Source organism: Macrotis lagotis, chromosome 1, assembly GCF_037893015.1.
Source record: "Macrotis lagotis isolate mMagLag1 chromosome 1, bilby.v1.9.chrom.fasta, whole genome shotgun sequence".
NCBI classification, from domain to species: domain Eukaryota; kingdom Metazoa; phylum Chordata; class Mammalia; order Peramelemorphia; family Peramelidae; genus Macrotis; species Macrotis lagotis.
In genome coordinates, this window is record NC_133658.1 from 404,060,994 (window position 1) to 404,080,640 (window position 19,647).

Sequence of the window (19,647 nt, forward strand, 5' to 3'; positions counted from 1 at the left end):
GTCATCAAAATTTTCTGGTATTGGCTGAGAAATAGAGAGGTGGATCAATGGAATAGACTAGGTGCAACAGCAGTAAATGATTATAATAATCTGTTGTTTGATAAATTCAAAGAGTTCAGTTATTAGGATTAAAAACTCTCTCTTTAGGGGTGGCTAGGTGGTGTATTTGTTAAAGCACTGGCCTTGGAGTCAGGAGTACCTGTGTTCAAATCCGGTCTCAGACACTTAGTAATTACCTAGCTGTGTGGCCTTGGGCAAGCCACTTAACCCCATTTGCCTTGCAAAAACCTAAAAAATATAAAATAAAATAAAAGCCTTAACTATTAAAAAAAAACTCTCTCTTTGATAAAAACTGTTGGGAAAATTGGAAGCTAGTATGGAAGAAACTTGGATTAGACCAACACTTCACACCCTATACCAAGAGAAGATCAAAATGGATACTCCTTTTAGACATAAAAACAGTATTATAAGCAAATTAGGAGATCAAGGAATAGTTTACCTGTCAGATCTATGGAAAGGGAAGCAGTTTATGACCAAGGAAGAGATGGAGAACATCATTAAAAACAAACTAGGTAATTTTGATTACATTAAATTAAAAAGCTTTTGCATAGACAAAACCACTGTAACTAAGATCAAAAGAAATGTAGAAAATTGGAAAACAATTTTTACAACTAGTATTTCTGACAAAGGACTCATTTCTAAAGTATACCTGAGTCAAATTTTCAAAAAAAAAAAAACAAGCCATTTCCCAGTTGACAAATGGTCAGAGGATATGCAAAGGCGACTTACAGATGAGGAAATCAAAGCCATCCATAGTCATATCAAAATTTGCTCTAAATCACTACTTATTAGAGAAATGCAAATTAAAGCATCTCTGAGGTACCAACTCACTGGCCAATATGACCAGAAAGGACAATGCAATGATCCAAACTTTCTGGAGCGTAGTTTGGAATTACACCCAAAGGGCAACAAAAATGTGCATACCCTTTGATCCAGCAATACCACTACTATACCCTGAAGAGATGATTAAAAATAGGGTAAAAACATCACTTGTACAAAAATATTCACAGCAGCCCTGTATGTGGTGGCAAAAAGTTGGAAATTAAGTGAGTGTCCTTCAATTGGGGAATGGCTTAATAAACTGTGGTATATGTATATCATGGAACACTATTGTTCTATTAGAAACCAGGAGGGATGGGAATTCAGGAAAGCCTGAAAGGATTTGCATGAACTGATGCCGAGTAAGATGAGCAGAACCAGAAGAACATTGTACACCCTACCAGCAACATGGGGGAGATGATCAACCTTAATGGACTTGCTCATTCCATCAGTGCAACAATCAGGCACAATTTGGGGCTATTTGTGATGAAGAATACCATCTGTATTCAGAGAAAGAATTGTGGAGTTAAAGACCCAAGACTATTACCTTTAATTAAAAAAAATGTTATTTTATTATGTAATTTTGCTATCTCTTATACTTTATTTTTCTTCCTTAAGGATTTGATTTCTCTCTCATCACATTCAGCTGAGATCAATGTATATCATGGAAACAATGTAAAGACTAACATACTGCCTTCTGTGGGGGGTGGATGGAGGGAAGCAAGATTAGGGGAAAAATTGTAAAATTCTAAATAAATAAAATCTTTCTTTTATTTAAAAAAAACACAATAAAACACTGAGTACAGAGAAACAGTTCTACTGATGCTGTGGGACACACTTTTCGTGATTAAAAAAAAATCACTAAGGCAGAAAAATGGTAAGGAAAATCATTTTAGATCACCTGTCTGAGGCTTTAGAGGGAACTGAATTCAGAATAAACAACAAAGATGACAGTCATTATTTAATGGGAATAACCCAATCTATCTTCAGAGTATGAGATAAACTTTAGGTGATTAATTTGCACAGTACTCCTGGCAGGTAAATATTATCCCACCTGGAAAATGAGAAAACTGATGAACAGAGAAGTTAAGGACCTTCCTTGCCCAAGGCCACATAGCAAATCATGGGGGAATTTTGCTATATCTCACCGGTTTGTCTGGGCTAATACCAGCTTAAGTCTTTTCTTAAAAAGGTTAGTAGGTACCTTGAGGCTATGTTGCTCAGTGGGTGAAATCTTTGGGTAAGATATTTAGGGATTGCAAGTTTGATTCCAAATGGTGCCTTTAGCTTTTTGTATGGCTGGGAGTAAGTTGCTTAACCTCTATATTTGTTGCAGTTTCCTCATGGAAAGTGAGATAAGAACTTTGCAAAATATGGTGAAAAATCACTCAACTGAGAATCTAGAAAATAGAGGGGAGTGGCCAGAGATAGGGTAAGCGCCTATTCTATTTTTAAAGCTCTACAGTTAAAAAGATTGCATGGTTTTCTCCTTCTTGTCATCCATCTAACAAGTTGTTTGGTCAAGAAAAATAATCCCTGGTTTCTTATTAAATTCCTTATTCTACAGCAAATATTCAGTTTTCCTTATTCTGTCCATCAGGATCCTGAACAGTTTTAGCTAGCAAAGTTAAATGAGAGTTATTGTTACCCATGAAACTTCTCAAAATTAAGAAAAAAATCCCAATTTCTTTCATTGGACACTTTACAGTACACAGAGAACCGACAATGAAATTATGCCTTAAGATTGAGTTCTATGAAGTCCAAAAGATTTAGGGATAGGCTGGAGGGAAGAGATAAGCAGCATATAAGACTGGAGGCAGATAACAACTCATTCTCCTGACATGAGAGCACAGAGATGGAAAATCAGCCAGTAACATCAGGAAGTCAGAAGTATGCATTTGAGGACTACTCTGCAGCTCAGGGAACGCCTATGAGTTATCAGCTCTGAACAGTCCCCAGCACAGAATAACTAATTCATGCATTTATTTCATCAGTGGGTCTGAGGTTGGGTGAGATCTGGCAAAATTCTAAAGTAGACAAAGTTTGTCTTGAACACTCTTTGACTGGCTCAGTCAGTCCTCTTGTCTCTTCTTGGAGTACCAAATGTTCCTAACCCTCCCATTCCCCCACCTAAGCTGTGTTCTATTCTTGTTCCCAAATGGTTGTCACTTTAAGACTAAAATGATAATTAAGGTCTTTATGATTGCTCAAGGTCACATAGACATTAAGTATCCAAGAAGGACTTGAACCTAGTTTGTCCAATTCCAAGTCTGTAAAATGGAAATTGGAATAACTGCTACCTACCCTAGAGAGCTCATCTTCATTTATATTTTAAAAAGTGACAACTTCACTGACTAAAAAGTATGAAGTTAAATTGGTGGAATGATGGGGGGGGGTTTAAGATTTACAACTGGCAGTAAGGGGTTGAGGGAATTTTTTTCCCCCAGCAATGGAAATGATTATAGTTGATGAGTACTTTAAGATTTCCAAATCCTCATGGGGCTATCAGTTCTGAACAACTATTGAAGGCATTCCATAAGTATGTATTAGGCAGTCTGGGATTGGCAAAATTCTTTGTTTAAAGTCCTACAGCAAAAAAAACCATTCCACATTCTTTTCTTTTGGGTTACTCAACAGATTAGGGTCCTCCTAAAATTTAGTAGATAAATACTAGTGAGTTGCCTCAGGCACATGGCAGTTAAAAGATTTTCCTAGGATCATACAGTTAATACATGTTTGAATTTTCAAGACCATCATGGTTGTGGTAATTGCCCCCTCCCCCCCCAAAACCACCACCAATAAAACTGTGTGACCTTGGGCAAGCCACTCAGATAGATTATACAATGTTGGAAATAAAATTTAATATGTATAACCACATGTCTCAGTCATGGGCAGATAATGTAATTCTTTTTAACCTATCCTTAGCAATGGTTACTAAAAATTACTTTTAATTCACAAACTATGTCGATGACCTTCAGCATCTAGGGAATTCTTTCAAAACAAAAAGGTAGGATTGATCTTAATGATTCCCTCAAAACCCAATTTAATTAATTCCTACACTTATCTAATTCCCCATGAATGCTTGACATGGACCCAAATTTGATCCTTTTTAGGTTTGGTCCTGAATTGTTTTCTAGGACCTCTATTTTTACATAATTTTATAAAACTATAATTGACATTTATATAGTGTTTTATGTACCTTATCTCATTTGAGCCTCATAACCACCAGATGCTCATGACACTAATCATCTAAACACTAAAACAATCATTTTACAGGTGAGGAAATTAAGGCTCCAAGATTTACTCTTAGTAACATAGCTAATAAGTCACAGAAGTAGGATTTGAAACCATATTCCAAATCCAGTACTCTACCTTGCTATACCGAATACCCAAAGTAATGACTTAAATATATCTTGTCAGAGATTTCTTGAGGTGAGGAGTGAGTCTTCTTCCTGACAGACACAGTGGTGGAGTGAAAGTATTACTTTGTATGCTGTGATTTCATGTGAGTAAAAGTATATCAAATCTATGGTAATCATTTAAGGGCCAGACTTATCCCTAGGTAGAAAGCCACCTGTGGGACTTCTGGGGCATCAGGGAGGCCCCTCTCCTTATCCCCCTCCCCACAAAAGTAAACCCCTCTCTCTTTACAGATGCCTGAACAGCCTTGAACAGGACAAAGGCTTTTATTTCATGGATAGGAGATTAGTTTTGGAAAGTAAACAATCCTGGGGAGAGGTAACCTAGTGACAAATTTACAGTGAAGCACAAATAATTCACATTTGATATTTGGTTGGGAGTTGACGTGGATCCAACAGGGACAGAACAGGGAACAATGGGAAAGAATAAAAAGAAAGGAGAGGATCTCATGGACAGGAGAAGACAAAAGAGACGACCTTTGGGAAGAAAGATAAAATTCATGGACCCCAGGATTGTTCCAGCACATATACCACAGAGATACCAGGTTTCAAAGAGGATCCTGATTTGGCTTAAATTTCTTTGTTGCTTTTCTTAAAAGTAGAAAAGAGTCAGAAGGATGTTCTCATACTTTATATGCTTTAGAAGTCCCCAAAATGTCTTCTGTTTTTTCCCAACTGATGGAGCTGTCAAAGTCTGACTTCTGGTATGCTTACAAAGTCTTATAGTCTGGAATTCCCTTATCCTCCCAGGAAAAGTATTTTGTGAAGTGGGGTGGGGTGGGGGGGTGAAGAAGAAAAAACCTACTGTATCTTAGGGACAGAGGTTCAACTTGTCTCCCTGGAAATCAAAAGGAGGCTCAGAAGAACAGACTTAAGGAAGCATTCTGGGTGGTGGCATTCCAAGGTTGCTCTGTGACTTGAGTATATGTAGCAGGGGATTAGTTCTGTGTTGTTTTTGTTGGGCATTTAGGTGATGCAGTGGATAGAGCACTGGGCTTAGAGTCAAGAAGACACCATTTGCTATTTAACCCTGTTTAACTAAGTCAATTAGTCCTGTTTGCCTCAGTTTCCTCATTCATAGAATAAACCAGAAAAAGGAAATGTCAAACCACACCAATAACTTTGCCAAGAAAATCCCAAAGAGGATCACGAAGAATTGGACATGACTGACCAACAGCATGGTACATGAACACTCTGTAACTTTGATTATCCTACATAAAACTTCCTTGTGAACCTTTATGGACAAGTTATTTAATTTCTGAAATCCTGCATTTCCATTATAGAACAGCGATAGTGGAGTCCAGAGAAGCAACACGGGATGGTTGACAGAATGGTAGGCTTAGATTCTAGAAGATGTGGGTTCAAATCCCATGGCAACAATTATTTATTGTGGGAGTGTGGGGAAGCTGCTTAAGCTTTCAGCTGAAACTTAAGTCTTAAAGAGAAATTTTGATTTCCATTGAGTTCTCCATGCTAACAAAATAATCTTCAGCTACTGTTGCTAGTTGTTTTTGTCTAGTCCTATTCTTCATCAACCATTTCTTAACTGGAAAGGTTTGCCAGTTTCTTCTCTGGTTCATTTTATAGATGAAGAAAATGAGACTACCAGGGTTAAGTAACTTTCCCAGGGTTGCACAGCTACTAAGTTTGTGAAGTTAGATTTGAACTCATGAAGATGAGTCTTCCTGAATCCAGGCAGGCATTCTATCTATTCCATCACCTAGCTGAAAAATCATATTCAGTACTGTCAAAGGATAACATCTCTGCCACCAAATGGGACAATGATAGAAAATGCTTTATAAACCTTAAAGTGCTATATTAATATCAACTCCTGTTACTTCAGCATCATAGATTTAGAACCAGAAGAATCCTTGGAGATCAACTAGATCTACTCTTTTTTTTTTGTACAGATGAAGAAACTGAGGCCTAGAGCAGTTATTGGATGCCTTAACTTTATCTTACTTTTGCCTATGCTCTAGATGAAATAAGAACAATCTTTGATTATTTCATCAACATTTACAGACACGTGGTAGCACTTACAATCTACTACTGACAGGGTAGAGAGCACAGCATCAATATTGTGGGGGTGAGTACCTCTAGTTTTTTCCTTCTATCTTATGAAAGTATCAGACACATTCTGAATCAAAGCAGAATTTCTTGTTCTGGTCCATCCTCTCTGTAGATTAGGCAAATAAGCAAAAAGAAGAATTGAAAAGTGTAGAGAAATTTCAAAAACAAAACAAAACTTTGTTCATCAGACTTTTGGAGACTAAAACTTTTTATAAGTGATCCTTGAAAGTTGTCTCTGAACTTTTTTCATGTTCCTACTGAAGGATCTATAAAGGAAGAATTACAAGTTGCATTGTTACTGTTTTAATGAGTTTTAATAAAGCCTCCACTCATGACTCGGAAGGAAGACTTTTCATTTTTTTTCTCTCTTTGAGATGTGTATTGGGGGGGACTGTATGCATGAATGTAAATATATTCATAGATGCCTATATATGTATATGGAAGGAAAGTCATGCATTTGTGCTCTTAGGAAGAGTGTTTCATGAATGGATTCAGAAAAGAACAGAAATAGAACAAAGAGAACAATATGCACAATGACTACAAAATGTAAAGGAAAAATACAGAATCCCAGAATTATCAGGGACTTCAGAGTCCATCTAGTCCAACCAATGGCTGAACAAGAACTCTTCTATAGCATATTTAACTCATGTTCCTCAAATCTTTGCTTTAAGACCTTCATTGATGTAGAATTCACTGTTTTGAGGGTACTTTTTCCTGGGAAGAAATATATGCTAACCTCAAGCTTAAATTTCCCTCTTTGCAACCTCTATCTCCCTGTACCAGATCTTGGGTTGATAAAAACTATCTTAGCTATTCTAGGAGTATCCTACAAGGACAGGGAGGTAGAGACCAACAAAGAATATTGAGATAACAGATTGTTACCCAACATAAGCTGATTGTCCTTGCACTGACCCCTATCCTTTTCCAAGTATATACACTGTGCCCTGTCATGGCATATTCCCTTATTAGCTGCCTCTCCCCTAAGGATCAGACCACATACAATAATAACCTTGCATCTGTATAATAAAACTTATATGTCCTTCATATTTCTGAGTCTTAAGTCTCATTGTGAATTAATTCATCACCCAAACCCTAACTTCAAAATTAGTTCTACCCTCTGGGGTTAAGCAATAAAAAAAGTCCCATTTTCACGTGATAACTTTTATATACCTGGAGACTGCATTTACTTCCCTGAGTCTCCTTTTCTTCAGACAAAACACTCCCAATTTTTTTTTTTTAGGTTTTTGCAAGGCAATGGGGTTAAGTGGCTTGCCCAAGGCCACACAGCCAGGAAATTGTTAAGTGTCTGAGGCTGGATTTGAACTCAGGTACTCCTGACTTCAAGGCCAGTGCTCTATCCACTGTGCTACCTAGCCACCCCCTGTTTTTTTCAATGTAATTACATAAGTCATGAATTTAAGGTCCTTCATCCTTCTGATTGCCTTCCTTTGTATGTTCTCTGGTTTATCAATATTTCTTCTATACTGTGACACCAAGAACTAACAACAACATAGTCAGTGTGGTCTGACCAAGCCTGTGAATAGAAAGGTCATCATTTATTTCTGCCTAGAATCTGTGTCCCTTTTAATGCAATCTAAGATTGCATTCTTGGGTGCCATATTGGACTGTTGGCTCAAACTATACTCTCAGATCATGAAAACCTCAAGACTTTATTCAGACACACTGCCATATAATAATGCAGCTAAACAGTGTTGTGGACAAAGCACTGGGTCTGAAGTCAGAAAGAACTGAATTCAAATTCACTTAGATAACTGCTACTAGCTGTGTGAACCTGGGCAAGGCACTTAATTTTTGAAGACTTCAGTTTCCTCATGTGTAAATTGGCTATAATAATAGCACCTACTTCCCAGGGTTGTTGTGAAGAAAAAAATGAAGTGATATTTATAATGCACTTTAGCTCTGTTTGGCACATAGTAGGTACTATATAACTGCTGACTATCTTTATGATGATGACAAAGATGATACTTCTAGCATTGATTTCTTGAACCAAAGTGTAAGACTTTATATTTATTTGTATAAATTTCATCAGTACAATGTTCTAATCTAATAAGATCTTTTTTGAATCCTGAATCTGCTATCCAGTATATTAGCTATCTCTTCTGGTATATACTATTTTAAAATGTAATAAGGATTCTATTATCCATGTTACTAAAATGTTTAATAGCACAGGAAAGTCCTGCTAGAGACCCCCTTCTAAGCTAATATTCATGATCTAGGGGACTGTGTTGATAAATGTTTAACAAGTAGTTTTCTAAAACAAAAAATGGATACAGGATATACTTTTAAGTTTGATTTATGTAATATTTTCTCTATCACTTTCTTAAGTTTAGATAACTTTTAAGTTTAATATTTTCTCTTTCACTTTTTTAAGTTTAAACAATTAAGAAGTAATGAATCAAGTCATGATTTGTTGATTTTGGAGATATAAATGATCACACTGAAAATTTAATGATCAGCTTTCATTAACTGGTTTGAGTTGACTCCATCATATCCTTCCATTTCCCTATTTTTAATAGTCCTGAATTCATCCAATTGCACTTTCATGTAGTTTCTAAATCATTATTGATTAGAGAAATGCAAATTAAAACAACTTTGAGAAACCACCTCATACTTATCAGATTGGTCAATATGACTAAAAAGGAAAATGATCAATGTTGGAGGGGATGTGGGAAAACTGGTATACTAATGTAGTATTGGTGGAGTTGTGGACTGATCCAACCTTTCTGGAGAGCAATTTGGAATTATGCTCAAAGAGCAACAAAACTAACACACTAAATAGCAGATTCAGGATTCAAAAAAGATATTAATAAATTAGACCATTGTGTTCAACTGAGGGAGGCAGAAAAATGAGAAACTCAAAACCCTTGCAAAAATATGATTGTTGAAATCTATCTTTGCATGTAGTTGAAAAATAAATAAAATATTAATATTTCCCAAAAAAGAATAACATGAAGCTACTTTATTAAATATTTTATAATTCTAGGTAAACTCTACCTACAAAATTTCTCTGAACTACTGGTCTGTAATTTTAAAAAATATTAGAACTCAAATCCATGTATTAATCAATATTGATTACAAAGGGCTGATGGGAGATATAAATATATTGATATATCTATATTTCCATCTTTTGACAAATGATTGTCTAAAGGTATATATTATGATATCAGATGTGATCAATGTGTCAATTTTCTTTGCTTAATTGTGAGTTTTTTCTTACAAAAGGGGTCATTTTTATGTGGGTTTGTTAATGAAAAGTTCAAAAAAATCATCAGTAAAACAACAAAAAAGAATGTTATTTTGTAGGGGGAAGTATGTGTATATACGTGTATGGAAAATATATATTATTGTAAGGGGAATATTTTGTGTTTGTGTGAATATATGTGTATATGTATGTGGGGGGGAGGGAGTATAGGAGGGGAGTAATACACTACAGAGCGGGTTAAAATGGCAGGATTAGTGATTCTCTTTTGACTCAGTGATTTTTCAGTTCATTAACCCCTGCCTTCCTTATCTCTGACTTTTTTTAGATATACTCCTATCTAATCATGTAGCTTGGTGGCATATTCTACAGACACTGGACTAGAAGTCAGAGAGACATGATTAAAATCTAGCTTCAGACATTTACTAGCCTCAGTTTCCTCAGCTGTATAAAGGGAATAAAAATAACCTCTATGCCCCAGGATTGTTGTAAGGATTGAATTAGTTAATACTGGTAAAAGCACTTAGCAGTGCCTGTTCACATAGCAGGTGCTTCATAAATGCTCATTCCCTTTCTTTTCTCATCCCCAACTTAGATCTGGACAACAGAGTTAGTAATAAACTGTTGTACTTTTAAATACATTTAAATCTCAGAGAAGTCCTTGACTTTCTCTTCTTTCTTGCCTTGTTAAAAAGGGATTAGAGCTCAGTTAAATTGTTTAATCCCAAGGTAGGGATTCATGTTTAAAAACAAGATTTATAGTTTCTTTAAAAAAAGTCAGTAATAGCCAAGTTTTGGCTTTTCAAGTTGTTACCTGCACAGCTAAAAAGTGTTTGCAGTAGAATTCCCAGCATGCAATTCACTTTTTAATTATTTGGTCTCATCAATCTACTCTTTCATCTTCCAAAACTGCCTTTCAACCTAAATAAGCACCTGCTATAAGAAATATTTCTGCTCCTGGGCTGCCTGACTGCCCACCCTGGTTTATAACATTTTAGCTGGCCCTGTATTAAATTGAGTTGTAATCACCCAGAACTTTTCATAATAAATCTTTGAGTAGGGATTGTGTTCTTGGCTCTGCCTATATTATTCTGCCTATTTGTTCTTCTCCCCTATTTTCCTACATGCACTCTTCTGTAGTCTAAGCCAACCAGTATAATACTATTTTCCTATGCTAAGTTTCTGGCACACAGTCCTGTATTCCTAATTTAGCATCCCAACAAATCTTATTTCCTTCTAGATGAGGAGTTCTTAATCTTTGGGGATTATGGCCCCTTCTCAGACTTAAAAAAATTCATAAGACGAGAAAATTCTAAATATGGTTTAGAGAATAGTGAAAATAAAGTTATAAAATTTTTTCTATCCAAGTTCATGGAAATCCTGAAATTATGGAAACCCTGCATAACCCTAGGAGGTCTATGGAGTTGAGGTTAAAAGTCCCTCTTCTTGGATAATCAAGTGGACTGAATACTACATTCAAAAATATGGTCTAGGTCTCCATCCCTACTACTCACTAGCCATTGTGAAATTGAGTTTTAGTTTAGTCCTTTGTAAATGGTAGTAATAATATTTTTCCTGATTAGCTCAGAGATATCTGTATAATTAAATAACCTTCCCCCCAACCCCTCCCCCAACACACCAACACACACACACACACACACACACACACACACACGTCTTAGAGTTGAAGTAACTTTAGAAACCATTTCCAAATCCTACATTTTAAAGAGTACAGATTAACAGATTTAGATTTAACTAGGACCTTTGAGGTCATTTGGTCATTTTACAGATGAGAAATCTGAGGCTCAGAAAAATGAAGGTGCTTGTCCAAGATCTCATGTGGTAGAGCTGGGATTTGAACCTAAGCCCTCTGTCTTCAGATCCAGTGCTCCTTCCATGGCCCTGTATCAGAAATGCACTATGGAATGTATAATTTGCTATTATATGTTACTTCATCTAAGATCTTCCCTCCAATCTTACTTTTACTGGAAAGTTTTTATTGACTAGCTCAGTTGGTTGTGGTTTCTCTCTTTCAAACTCCTTTCAGGTTTGTATTTCTTCTTCCCTATAAAAATCACATTATGCCATATAAAAAAACAAAATGAAGATTAAAAACTGCCAATTATAATATAATATAGTTCTTGCTATCTAAATTCTATAGAATTTAAGATGATGATGCTTATCCTTCAATCTCAAAGAAGACCATGACTTGAGGGAGCTTATGCCATGACAAGTACATGAATTGGATTTGAGTGAGGGGTTGCTATGTTACAGTCTCACTTTCTCCTCTGGAACCATCAGTGTCCAATGACCAGATATGAATCAGGATGAATGAAATGCCCTAGAGGAGAGACAATCAGGGTTAAGTGACTTGCCCAAGGACACACAGTTGTTAGGTGTCAATTGTCTGAGTCTGGAATCGAATTCCCATACTTCAGACTCCAAGGCTAGTAGCACCTCCTAGCTACCTCACAAAGGCTTTAGGAACCATCTTTTTTTTTTTTTTAGTTTTTTCAAGGCAATGGGGTTAAGTGGCTTGCCCAAGACCACACAGCTAGGTAATTATAAAGTGTCTGAGGTCAGATTTGAACCCAGGTACTCCTGACTCCAGGGCTGGTGCTCTATCCACTGCGCCACCTAGCTGGCCTTTAGGAACTATCTTAAGCCCTCTTTCTTCATGAATGATGCCTTCTCTGAAAACTCCAGGTCACCTACATCTTTCCTTTTCCTAAAATATGATACTTCATTATAATAGTTTAGTACCCTACCATACATGGCCTTGCTTTTTATTCTAATTAATAAAAACACTCTCTAGCATTTATATAGTGCTTTAAGGTTTGCCTTTACACATTGTCCTATTTGCTCCTCACAAAGACCCTATGATGTAGGTGCAATTATCATCCTCATTTTGTGGATAAAACTGAGTCTGAGAAAGGTGAAATAACTGATCTAGAGTCACACATTGGGGCAGCTAGGTGGCACAGTGGATAGAGCACCAGCCCTGGAGTCAGGAATACCTGAGCTCAAATCCGGGCTCTGACACTTAATAAATACCTAGCTGTGTGGCCCTGGGCAAGCCACTTAACCCCATTGCCTTGAAAAATCTAAAAAAAAAAAAAAGATTGTCCTTTAGAGTCACACATCTATTAGGTGTCTAAGGTCACTAGAATTCAGGCTTTTCTATTACAAGCCTAGCACTTAATCCACTCTGCCACTTAGCTGACTAAATATTTCATTTGTGTAAATCTAGTATAGAACTGAGCTCTTGTGTGGTTGTGATGACGATCTTGGAGGTCTCTTCTGGCTTTAGTTAGATGGGACACTATGACTTGGAGATGACCTTGGCCCAATGAAAGCTTTTCCAGCACAGAACAAACTTTGAAAGGCTCTAAAACAAGTTGGAAAATCTTTAAAAGTCTGTCATTATATTAGCCTAGCTAATTTAAATAGGGCTCATTACTAGAATGTTGGCCACAAGCTGGGAATATTCTTTTGGCTGTAGTAATTCATAAGCAAATAGCAATGGCTATCTTCTGTTTCAGTAGAGAGAATTATTTATACTCAAGTTATAGATCTTTTAAAGTAGCAAAATATGAATATCAAATCAAACATTCCCAATCTGTAGACTACGTACCTCTGGAGAACTAAAGAGCTGTTATAAGGGGCTTTTATATCCATATATATACCAAGCCCTGTCATTTTTAACTCAATAAATAATGTATCTCATATATTAATTGCTGTTTTTTTAAAAAATTAAGTGGCTACAATTATGATAAAAACATAGAAATTAATTGAAAAGTAAGATGGATACTTGAATGGGAGGTAAGAGTCCATTCCAGCAAAACCTTAAAATTTGCATTAAATGGAACAATCAATGATCAAGAAATCCAATGAGAAATATCAGTAAGCGATTTTTTTCTATCCCAGACTTGCACAAGAGATCAACCAGCTTAAGTGTGATTGGTAAGGGAGTTATTCCAGAAAGGTCAATACCAGCATGATCAAAATCCCATGTTACATGAAAGGCTCTGTGTCTGGAGGGAGCAAGAAGTGGTCAGAAGGGAATTGTGCTAAAGTAACCAGCATGCTGAGGTCCTAGGTATACTGTCCAGAGATGCTAGGAAGAACTTGATAACCTAGCACTTCAAACCTCAGAAAGCTGGGGGTTGGGGTTGATAGGTACAACTTTAGGAGATGATCAATATAAGAACCTAGGTGACACAGGGAAAGAATCAGACTGACTAACCCACTCAAAATTGTTGCAAGGGTAAGAGTCTGGCCCTGGGGTAAAGTTCTAATTCAGAAATTAAAGGTAGAGAGGCAAACCAAAGAAAATACTAACCAGTATAAAAAATTATCTAAATATCTTTCTGAAGGAGGATGTATATCTGTATCTGTATCTGTATCTGTATCTGTATCTGTATCTGTATCTGTATCTGTATCTCTATCTCTATCTCTAATCTATATCTACATCTACATCTATATATTTAATCTATATCTACATACATATATATGTATATATAAAATAACTGCAAGTAGAGGGTCAAAGGGGAAAAATGGATTTCCCACAAGAGTGCATGAATTCCTAGAAGAAATGAAAGAAGAGTTTTCTTTTTTAAAAAAGCTTTAGAGAAAAGAACTGGAAGATGAACAAATAGTTTAGAAGAGAAAGTTGTGAACCTTACTCAAATAAAGGACTCCTTGAAAACTAAAGCAGACAAAGTAGAAATCAATAACCCTGAGACAGCAAGAATTACTAGAATGAAATCAAGAGATTAAAAAAATTGAAGAAAAATATGTTATTTGATATGAAAAACCTGACCTGGAAATCAAATCAAGGAGAGATACTTTAAGAATCATTGGACTCCCTGAAAACCATGATTTTAAAAAGCCTAGATCATATATATATATATATATATATATATATATATATGTATATATATCAAGAAATCATAAATGAAAAATTCCCAGGTATGCAGTGAAACAAAATCCAGAACACTGAAGAAAAAATACTTCAAATATGCAGAAAGGAGCAGTTCAAATACTAACGCATTATAGTCAGAATCGTACAAGACAAAGCAGTTTCTACTACAAATGAGAAGAGATCATGGAATAAAATATTCCAAAAGACAAAGATACATATTGACAATTAAGAATAATTTATCCTGCAAAATTGAATGTAATTCTACAGGGGGAAAAATGGACCCTGAGTGGAAGAAAAGACTGAAAGATTTCTGATGAAAATATCAGACTTGGATAGGAACTTTGCAATATAAACACAAAAGTCTAGAGGAAGCAAAACAGGAAAATGTATTTGATCAACTGGACAGAGTTGTATAATGTACCAACATTCTTCTAGAGAGAGAACTGAGTGCTTTTAGAACCTTATATCTTCAAAGGAGTTAAATAAGAAAAACAGTGGACATGAACATGTATTGTTTTTTTTCTGAGGGTTTTAAGAGAACAAGGAAAAGGGAACATACACTAATAAAGAAAGGAGGAAGAAGGGAGCAGAATTTGCTATTTTTCATAACTGGATGGTGTGAGAAGAATACACAAACATGGAGGGAAAGAAGGTTAAACACATACATACACACACGCATACACATAGATTTTGATATAGAAATTCATAAAATTAAACAAGGATTAAGAGGGAGAAAAATATCATGGAGAGTTTAATCACAATCAAAATAAGATTTTTGATCTTGAAGCAGGTATTAAAAGACAAAATAACTAAAATCTTAGAGGGTCTTTTAGGCTACTTCTTAGATAATTGGGAAATGAGTGAACATTTGTGGCATTTAAATGTAAGTAGAATATTATCACATTGAAAAAATTTTGAGAGTTTCAGAGAATCTTGAGTTGTATAAATTACTACAGAGAGAAAGGAGCAGGAGAACAATACTTTGCTTGACTATGCTTTTTTTGTTAAAAGGACATTTTTCTTTTTTTTCTCTTGGTTAATTATGGGGAATAGGTCAAGAAAAGATGGAGTTGCCAGCAATGATGCAAAAAAAGGGCACTGAAATTTATTTTTTAAAATGTACAGAAGAGTACAGAAGGAAATTCCGAAGGAAGACAAAGAAAATTGCTTTGAAATTAACACATGGAATTTTTTTTTACTTATAAAATGGAGATTTATGGGTTTGTAAACTGTGTATGGAAATGATCTTTTTTGGTGTTTAAGTTAAAAAAATTAAAATGACAAGAAAAGCATGACTGAATTGAGAGTAACTTTTTGTCATTATCCAGTTGGTCAATCAAAGGATACCAAAAATACAACTACTAAAATAGACAGATATTTTTCATCATTAAAAAGGGACCCCTCATGCTTGAACACCATATTAAACTATATTAAACAAGAAACAAACATGACATTGTATAAATCATTTCCTAAAGTCTGTCTGCTCCTAGTTTAAAATGTAAAATGTGTTTTCTTACCTGGACAGGACTATTAGGTGGGAGTTCTACCTTCTCAAAATTCTGAGCTGCCACAGAAGGATTACTGGAGCTGATGAGCACAGGAGAGCTGATTTCTACCATCTGTTGCCCTGTTGGTGAATGAACCATTCTGTTGAGGGTGTTCAAGGCTGTCATGATGGAGAATTGTCTTGGGTTCTTCCTCCTAGATTCTATGGCCCTATTGAAGGCTGTTGATTCTGTCACTTTGCTTCTAGGAGAAGAGGATCTCAGGGACATGCTCTTTATGTGGGAAGACCGATGGTTTTTGCCCTTTTCTAGTAGATGTCTTGCAGTGAGGTTTGGCTGAAATACAAAGGATCCAGTGAAAACTGTGATTCTTAGATCCAAATATAAGATCATTAAGACTCAACTGGGTCAGTCTCTATAAATAATTCCCACCAGGTCAATGTAAAGCTATTTGAACTCAAGGAGAATTTTTAGAATTCTATTAATTGGTTCCTTTTACTCTAGTGGAATAAATTACTCCAGTGAAAGACACTTCTATTTTGCCAACAGTGTTTATATTCATATTTAGGCTTTATCTAGATGAGTATAATAAATCTGTTCATTTGATCCAACTAGGGAGCTTGGTACCACAGAAACAAGATCAAATTTAGAAATTTGAACTTGGAGACATGGTATCTGAGTTCAATTCTGACCACCATTTTGGGCAATTCACTTTATTTGAAAAATTTTAGTTTCCTCATCTGTAACTTTAGAGGGAAGGGAGGGTTTAGATAGAAAAATCTCCACTGTCTCTTCCAACTGTAGTTATAGAAACTATGATATTATTTTTTGCAGAGATATGATTTAGGGTTGGGCAATTTTCAAATAGAAGATGAATTAATTCTTGCTTCCCAATTCTTGAGAAAAGTTTCCAAGGACATGCCATAGCTAAAATTCTTCCTTTTCTTCATTGTAGACACTATTAGCAGTCCTATAGACCACAGAACAATGTTGCATTTGCTTTCAAAAGAGTTTCAGACACTTCAAAGAAACAAGGGTAAATGTGATGATAAAATGATCAATTTGTCAAATTGTCCCTTGGTTTCCCTCATTGATGTGAAACCATAAAAATGATCTTTTTAGTTTTTTTTTTACAAGGCTTAAGGGTTAAGTGGCTTGCCCAAGGCCACACAGCTAGGTAATTATTAAGTGTCTGAGGCCAGATTTGAACTCAGGTACTCCTGATTCCAAGGCTGGTGCTCTATCCATTTTGCCATCTAGCCGCCCCATAAAAATGTTCTTAAACAGGTGATATTTCCTTGTTACTAGATTATAAGCTGTATGTAGTCAGGGACCAGGTGTTATCTAACTCAAGTACATTGTTCCTTCATACATGTCAGGTGTTTAATACATTTCTATTGTAGTTAGTATTCTGTCTCTTGACCTTGACCACCTCCAGAAATATACCGTTCTCTTTTTAGATGATGGTTAAAGTCCGTTTTCTTGAATCTTCTCTTTTGAATTGTAATGTTTCCCCAACTAAAATACTGCCTTTTCTCAGTTGAAACCTAATCTACTCAAGCACATTGTTTTTTTCCCCCCTTTTCCCTGAAAGATTATAACATTTGCTATGTCAGTCATTTTTGGTACTTAAATCTATATATAATGTGTTAAAATACTATTTTACAATTTACTGCTTGTGATTTTTGTCTCCCAAGTTAGATTCTAATTTCTTTGAATCTTCTAGTTTTCTAACACAGTTCTAGACACCAGTCAGCCATTTCATACTTGAATCAAATCAGTCAAGTTCATTGCCATCTGCAGGTAAGACTACAACTGGAGAAATCAATTCCTTCCTCAGAGACTAAAAAGTTCTATTTCTAACTGAGACCTACCATTATCCTTTCAAAGGACAGAGTAGCACAAAACACTGAGCTTTGTCTATTTTGTCATCCAAAGGGAATAAACAAGCCAAACAGGAGAATTGTAGAACTCTCAGGTATTTAGCTACTCACCTGAAAAAAAAAATCTTTTAGGTTCATTGAGCTCAGTAAGAATAATATATATATTAAATCAAATTTGACAAGCATTTATTAATTACCCATTATCTGCTGAGATACAAAGACAAAAATTAGGATTGTCCCTGACTAAGAGTATAATAGACAATCTATTGGAGTTCTGGGTTTTTTTGTTCCCTTTCTCCATTCAGGTTCAATTCAAGAAAAAAAAAGATGCATTAAAAAACCCTGGAATTTGTCAAAAAGATTCTGCACAAGAAATCAATGTTTCCTTCCAATTGTTTTTAATGATATGGGTAATTCAAGGTTTATTTGAAGAATTTGCAGTAAGTTCTAGCCTTAATTAGGTAATGACAGGAGTCAAATGCAAGAACTACTTTAAAGAGCTCTGTTTAGATGTCAAGTATTTTTAAAAATCTGAATCTTGAAACACAGCAACCACTCACAGGTCTTTCTGCTAATTTTAAGAACAAATAGAGATATGACTAGTTTGATTATTTCCTTGAGTGTTCTTCTAATTGCTGATTTTGAAGGGTAGAAGGAGAATATAAAAAATGATTATAAAATGTAAATCTTTCCAATCACAAAATTTCAAAGACTGAAGATTAGCTTTATGACATTCTTCGTTTGTGGGGAGGGTAAGGGGAAATTCTCTTTAAAGAGTCATAAGAAATTATTATTCGAGGGGTAGATTGTAAACAATTAGAAAGGGACACAGTAAAGAATCAGCATTGATTGACCAAGAACAAGATATGTCTAAATTCTCTTTTAGAAAAGTTACTACTGAGGGCGGAGCCAAGATGGTGACATGAAGGGATGGAGTCTTAGGAGCTCTCTGATAAAAACTCATAAACTAAGGACTCTAACTAAAGTTTCGAGAGACAGAACCCACAAAGGGACCCAGTGAGGCAGTTCTCCTACTCAAGGTAACCTGGAAAAGAGCAGAAAGGCTCTGCTCCCCGGGGTTGAAGGGGTGGTCCACCAGAGGGGTGGCCCACCAGAGCGAAAGAACTTCAGCCTCCCAGAGGCAGCCCCAGGGCGCTGGGAGCCCCAGCTCACAGCAGCAGGGGAGTCTCCTGAGCTGCACCCTGAGGAGTACCAGGCACAAAGTGGGGGAACAGCTGGGGACCTCTGCCAGAGGGAGCACGTGGAGCCCAGCCCTCAAGGCACACAGCCAGAAGCTTGGTCTTTCTGCAGCCCAGACCCTGAAACAGAAGCAGGCGGAGCAGGTAAGCAGGAGCCCCCAGGGCATGAGCCCATTGAACTGAGGGAGGGGAGTGAAGAGAGACTGCAGAGCTCTGTCTTCTGCCCCTAGAACAGGAAGGACTCTGGGACTCTGACCACATTCAGATCCTGATCCCAGTCTAGGCCCCCCCATACAACAACAGGGCCCCCCCCCCACCTCGGCCCCGTGACAGAGGGGGGGAGCTTATGGTCATTCACAGACCAGGAGGGAGGACAGAGCCTCACACACTGAGACCCTTGTGGGAGTGTCCCAAAAGCTCAGGAAGCACCCCCAAAATCAGGCTTAGGCTGGGAAAATGAACAAGCAAAGAAACAAGAGGAAGACTATTGAGAAATATTTTGCAAATGAGCCCAAGAAGGATCAAAATACTCAGTCTGAAGATGAGGA

At 36.4% G+C, this 19,647-nt stretch overlaps 1 protein-coding gene across 1 annotated transcript in view; it reads right to left on the minus strand.

The window, feature by feature from the left end:
* Positions 1-19,647, minus strand: part of SH3RF2 (SH3 domain containing ring finger 2) — a 166,039-nt gene that overhangs the window by 73,009 nt on the left and 73,383 nt on the right. Inside the window, exon 5 of the mRNA XM_074212696.1 lies at positions 16,030-16,353. Coding sequence (XP_074068797.1) covers positions 16,030-16,353 — 324 coding nt within the window. The remainder of the gene's footprint in view (positions 1-16,029; positions 16,354-19,647) is intronic.